This window comes from Pseudorca crassidens, chromosome 17 (assembly GCF_039906515.1).
Source record: "Pseudorca crassidens isolate mPseCra1 chromosome 17, mPseCra1.hap1, whole genome shotgun sequence".
NCBI classification, from domain to species: domain Eukaryota; kingdom Metazoa; phylum Chordata; class Mammalia; order Artiodactyla; family Delphinidae; genus Pseudorca; species Pseudorca crassidens.
In genome coordinates this window covers 39,166,838-39,172,456 of record NC_090312.1, presented here as the reverse complement: position 1 = coordinate 39,172,456, position 5,619 = coordinate 39,166,838, and the positions used below count along the sequence as shown (strand labels likewise).

Here is a 5,619-nt window from a genome sequence, read left to right as displayed (position 1 = left end):
CGTAACTATTAAGAGGTAGCCTTCTGACTCCAAGTTCAGTAAATATTTCCTGGATAGTGTACTGAAGGCATCCACATCTCCTATGGCTCATTCGTCTACCACCAAAAACTGCCTACCCAAGTTGATTGATTCTGAAGACCAAAAGACATTTCTGACACTTCTGGAACCTTAGAACCCAACACAAATTGTGCAGGGTATACCCTACCAGCAATATTCAGCTCTATAAATCTAAGTCAACATTCTTCCCCCAAGTTAACTCCTTCGAATGTTCCAAAGGATATTATTAAATGTGGGAAAAGGTTTACATAGGACATACTTGGGAGATGTAGTATGCAGTTTCCCCAAAATCTGAACATCAAACCTACCTCACAGTATATCTTTTAGGACTATAATTATATAAAACACTTTGCAAAACTGTGGAATTAACACTATTGAAGATCTAGGAATATTCGTAAGTTGTCCAAGTACACTTCTTCTACCCTAACCACTGCACATCCTTCGGTAAGACCTTGCTTCATTAAACAGAACTTCTCTCAGCCTGTGAAAATTTTGGGGTGGAAGGAACATACTTCACTTAATCCTCTTTGCTACTCAGATTTGGTGGATTTAAGCTGGACTGTAAATTGCAATTCTGGTTAGATTCTGGGTATGGAACCTTGCTGCCTCTGACATACTCAAATATAAAATAACAATAACCTGAGACTGAAAATGATGAAAATTAATAAGTCTCTTAAAAATCTAGTACAGGAAAGGAACTCAGTGCGCTCCCTTTACAAAAACACGGAAAGAAACAGCAATGTCTGGGAAGTCTTACCAATATATCTAGCTGCCCCATGCCCTCTAATCCTAGCTTCAGGAAGGTACACTGAAACAAAAAGAAATTTTAAAAAATGACTGAAATGAATACAGTATTTTTAAAACAAGCTCTGGCCAGTTTTATTAAAGAAAAATTGTGCATGATTTACTTTTCACCAGTCTGTTCTGGCATGCTTCTAATGATATCAGAATCACCTAGAAAATAAAACACAATAATTTTACAATTCATTTAATGTCAACAGGTAATCATCAAATTAGCAATTGTTATCTTCAAAAGTTATTACACTAGCTGTGCTACCATTTCTCAAGGTTGATAGGATACCTAGAGTCACAGACATTTCCCACATAAGATTCATCATGTAAATCAGACTTAGTTTATCACCAGCATTTATAAAACCAGACCTAGGAAAAGAACTAGGTCCGGGGACACATGCATGGTCTTAATATAGCGAATGTTTAGCCTGCCCTGATTATTACAACATCAGAACAGCGAGAATATTCGCAGTATTTTATGAATTAATTAAAAATTCGTAAGTTCAAAACATGACATGTTTTTGTAGGCCCTGCTTTTTCTCAACTTAATTTTATCCATCTGTTCTCAGACAGCCAGTAAACGTTCCTTTTTTCTACCGTTTCACCTGATTATTCTGTCCCTTTATAATTTCACCTTTTACCAAGGCCCTGAAGTCATCATTTCTTAGGTGCTGCATGAAATGAAACTCATGATCTCAAAATAAAGAGAATTTCATTTATAAAAAGGTAATTCTGTACTGACCTTCATTATCAATTCTCTGTAAAATAAAATTACAGGATATCCCTTGCTGTATCCAAATCCTCAACATCTGAACTTAGAAACTAAAGACATTTGTATAGCAAGAAATACTTGTATTACATCATAAAGGAAAAGGATTACTTTATGATTTAAAAAGCATACCTGGATCAATGATAGCAAGTGTGCATACTCTGTAGTATTTTCCACACGCTGTGCCCAATTCAATATTATTGCCACTGTAGTGATGGACACCAGTTTTGGCCAACATGGCATAATACTCTATTTCAGATTTCCTTTGGGAACCAAAACAAGGTAGATAAATATCATACCAAGTAACACAGATTAAATGTTACTTCTCTCATCAGTTCTAATGTTGGTAAGGTCTTCAAACAGTAAGCCAGTTATTACTTTTAAAAACATTACCATATCCATTATTCAATACAAATCATCCTTCCTTGGATCCCTTACAAGGGATGGGACAACCAGTAAATACCTGTGCTTGTGGAAAAGAGTAGAGTACAAAATAAAATTATCATTTACTTAGCATTTACTATCGCCAGACACTTTACATTATAAAATTCCCATGACAACTTCTAAGCCGTTTCTATCACCCTCTGGTGCTCTGAAACCTAGATGGAGAGTGATATTACAGGTATACCTCAGATACTGCATATTCATTCCAGACCACTGCAATAAATCAAATATTGCAATAAAGCTAGTCCCAGGAATTTTTTAGTTTCCCAGTGCATACAGAAGTTGTGTTTACTCTATATTACAGCCTATTAAGTGTGCAACAACATTATGTCTAAAAAAGCCAACGTACATACATTAGTTAAAAAATACTTTATTGCAAAAATAAATAAATTAAAAAGCTGCCTATCACCCGAACCTTCTGGGAGTCGCAGTAGTAACATCAAAGATCAGTGATCACCATAACAAGAGAAAAAGTCTGAAATATCTCGAGAATTACCAAAATGTGACATAGACATGAAGTGAGCAAATGCTGTTGAAAAACTGGAACTTACAGACTTATTCAATGCAGGGTTGCCACAAACCTTCAATGCGTAAAAAAAACAAAAAAAGCCACCCCACAGTATCTACGATGCACAATAAAGTGAAGTGCAATAAAACCAGGGATGCCATATGCTTGCACTTACCCAGAGTTAGCAGTTTTGTGTCCACTAAGTAGGCAGACGTGAATGGTTTTACGAATTTGAAGGGAGTCCTAATACATTGTTGCCACTACTCACTCAAAGTGTGCAGCCGCAGACAAGTAGTGCCAAAAGGTGCTTGTTAAAAATGCATAATCTCAGGCCCCAATCCAGATACATTAAATCAGAAATTGCATTTAAACCAGATCATTCGTGACTGTGTGCATATTCATGTTTGAAAAGCACTGCTATAGAAGGTAAGCATGAAAGGTTTGGAATAAGACCAAAGGTTTGGGAGGGGATGGGATGGAAAAAGAGATCTCTCCAGGCTTTGCCAATTACCTACAGACACTATATAAAATGCTGTGAGGTTATGTATTACCACAGAAAATCAACAAGGGAAAGGGACTGAAAACATGGCTTATATTCTGCATGGTCCAAGTTTCTTTAACTTATTTAAAATACCCACTAAATTCAGTTTCAAAACAGTGAGGCAAGCAAAAACTGGGTGAACTGGGAACCTGCAGCTCCACAGGCCAGCCTGAACTTCTCTGATCTTAGCTTTTCTACAAGTTCATAAAATGAACCTCTTTTAAAGCATCTTAAAGTTAAAAAAAAAAAAACGACCCAAAAGGCAGGACACATGGACAAACAAATTATGTTTCTGCGCTGCCCTCAAACTTGGACGTTCTCTGGTTTTTACCCCTTCTGCCACGCATTTCTCCCAAAGAGAACCTCATACGAGGAGAGAATATGATGAGGGAGAGAAAAATCAAGAGCCCAAAATCAACAACCGTTAAATTATTCTCCAGGTGTCCCTCTGTAATACAAAATTTTACATGATACCCAGTTTATGCTACCCAGATTGCAAGTTCACATTCCCGGATATTCGCTCACAACCAATTTGCAGTGGGCGACAAACATACTCAGGTTCTTTCAATTACCTCAAGGCTGGGCAGTTGTTGGCGAGGATGACCAGTTTCGCTTTGCCGTGTCGGATCATTTTCAGAGTCTGCTTGTACCCCAGCACGTACTTTCCACTTTTCATAACCAGTTGGAGCCTGGAGTTGATCGACTCCAGTGACTTTTTCTACAAAGCAAACATGTAACACGGACTTGAAGGCCTTGTTTGTAACCACTTAAAACTGGATCCAGCTTCCTGGAAGCTGAACCCCTTAATAAAACCTCCGCAGAGGGTCCCAAATCCCTGGGAGAGTCCTTCGGATTTATTTTGGACCCCTACAAAGCCAGCGGACACGCTGTGCGCCCATTGTGCTCGGACCCACCCGCCCCGGCCGAGACTCATCTCTCCATGTGAACAGGCTTCCGGCCCTGGCCTGCCACACTCACCGTCTTCTTTGCGGCCACCATCTTCCTGCCTTAGGCGCGAGACGCCCCCAGCCTAGAACACAGAGGACAAGACAGGAAGTTTAGGATGCGAAGCTCCAAACGGCAACTCCCTGGACTCCCCGCGAGGCCTAAACCTCGGTACGGAACAGCCTACTCACCCACTGCAGCCGCCAAGATGGCCGAAGAGCGAGAAAGGAAGGAAATCCCACAATGCCACGCTCTTCACTTCAGGGCTGAGACCCCGTGACCGGAAGCTGAAGCAAATCACAAGCGGAAGGGGCGGGGCAAGAAGAGAAGGGCTGGTGTGGGTATCTCTAGGGGCTTGGAATTGGTTAGGCAGCTGGCTGGTGCTGTTCGCCTGCTGGCTGCGGGCCGTAAACCTCGCCGTCTGTGTTGTTCCGCTGCTCATAGCTGAGGACTGAGGAACGTAGAACCGGACGCGAGTTGGAGAAACCGACTGAGAGTGAGGCGGGAGGGGCGGTGAGAAGAGGCGGCGGCGGCGGCGGCGGCGGCTGGACCTCGGTCTTAGCGCCGCTGAGTGCATCTCTGCCCCAAGTCGGGGCTCTTGAGGAGACTCGGGGAGGACCGGGGTGTGCCGCAGCTCCCGGGTCTACCCTCTGCCGTCGGTTGCGCCGGGGCTGAAGAAGCTCCGTGCACTCCCCTGCACTCACCCAAGTTGCCTGTACAAGTTGTCAGAGAACGGTGGCGCCCCCCTCTGGCTCCCCTAAACTCACCTCTTTTGTGGCCTGTTAGTGGGAACTTGTAAGCCGAATTTTCACTGGGGGTGATAACAGGTCTAATTAAAAATCTTTTTGTTGTGAACGTTGGACAGATATCAGTAACGAACCATTCAAAATATTAGGCACAGAAAGTCACCACCACACACACACACGCAAAAAAAGGTAAAATCTGACCAATAGGTAAGCTGTCATCGTGTGTCAACTTCTAGGAATCTATCCTACATTCTCATGCCCAAAGACATGAGAATAAGGATATTTAGTTCAGCATTAATTTTTAATAGCAAAACAAAAATAGAAACATCAAATGTTCATCATTCTTAACCAGTATATATGTTGGTATATGCATAGACAATTCAAGTCTGGAAAACTAATCATCGGAATGTAACTTGGATGAGAGATAAGAGTAGGTGGTGAGGAGAGAACATTTACTTTTACTTTGTATGTTTCAGTACTGCTTGAATTATTTTACATTGTATTATTTTACAGCACGCATTGTTACGTAAAGAGCTCCTTTTTAATAAAAAAAGTGGTTGTTTTCAATAGAGCTTGTGAAACGTCAATTATATCTTAAAGCAGTATTTTTCAAAGTATGGCTCCCAGATCACCTGATTCAGAATCACCTGGAATTCTGAGTCCTGGGCCCCACCCAGGTCTGTGGAAGAAATCTTTGGATGTAGGGCCTGGGAATCTGAGGTTAATGAGCAGCCTCCACGATTCTCATATATAAATTTGAGAAGTCGAGAGGAATGAAATAGCCTAGTTGGTTCTGAGGCATGCATGCTTAGACAGA

The 5,619-nt window shown here is 41.4% G+C and overlaps 1 protein-coding gene and 1 non-coding gene across 2 annotated transcripts; both read right to left on the bottom strand.

Annotated features, from left to right (window-relative positions):
* Positions 1 to 909: 909 nt before the first annotated feature.
* RPL30 (ribosomal protein L30) lies at positions 910 to 4,353 on the bottom strand. Its single transcript, XM_067711681.1, has 5 exons — positions 4,248 to 4,353; positions 4,090 to 4,141; positions 3,684 to 3,829; positions 1,751 to 1,881; positions 910 to 1,011 (listed from the first exon to the last, which is right to left on the bottom strand). Exons 2-5 carry the CDS (start codon positions 4,108 to 4,110, stop codon positions 962 to 964), a joined length of 348 nt encoding a protein of 115 aa, XP_067567782.1. The 5' UTR covers positions 4,111 to 4,141; positions 4,248 to 4,353; the 3' UTR covers positions 910 to 961.
* LOC137210804 (small nucleolar RNA SNORA72) lies at positions 1,190 to 1,321 on the bottom strand. Its single transcript, XR_010936734.1, has one exon. It is a non-coding gene; the product is annotated as a small nucleolar RNA SNORA72 (small nucleolar RNA).
* Positions 4,354 to 5,619: the final 1,266 nt, after the last annotated feature.

Excerpts from the sequence above, each read along its gene's own strand:
- RPL30 (XM_067711681.1), bottom strand. The coding sequence starts at position 4,110 with ATGGTGGCCGCAAAGAAGACG. Across the intron at positions 1,882-3,683 it reads AACAACTGCCCAGCCTTGAG|GAAATCTGAAATAGAGTATT; the intron begins GTAATTGAAAGA and ends TGGTTCCCAAAG. Across the intron at positions 1,012-1,750 it reads ACTTGCTATCATTGATCCAG|GTGATTCTGATATCATTAGA; the intron begins GTATGCTTTTTA and ends TTTATTTTCTAG.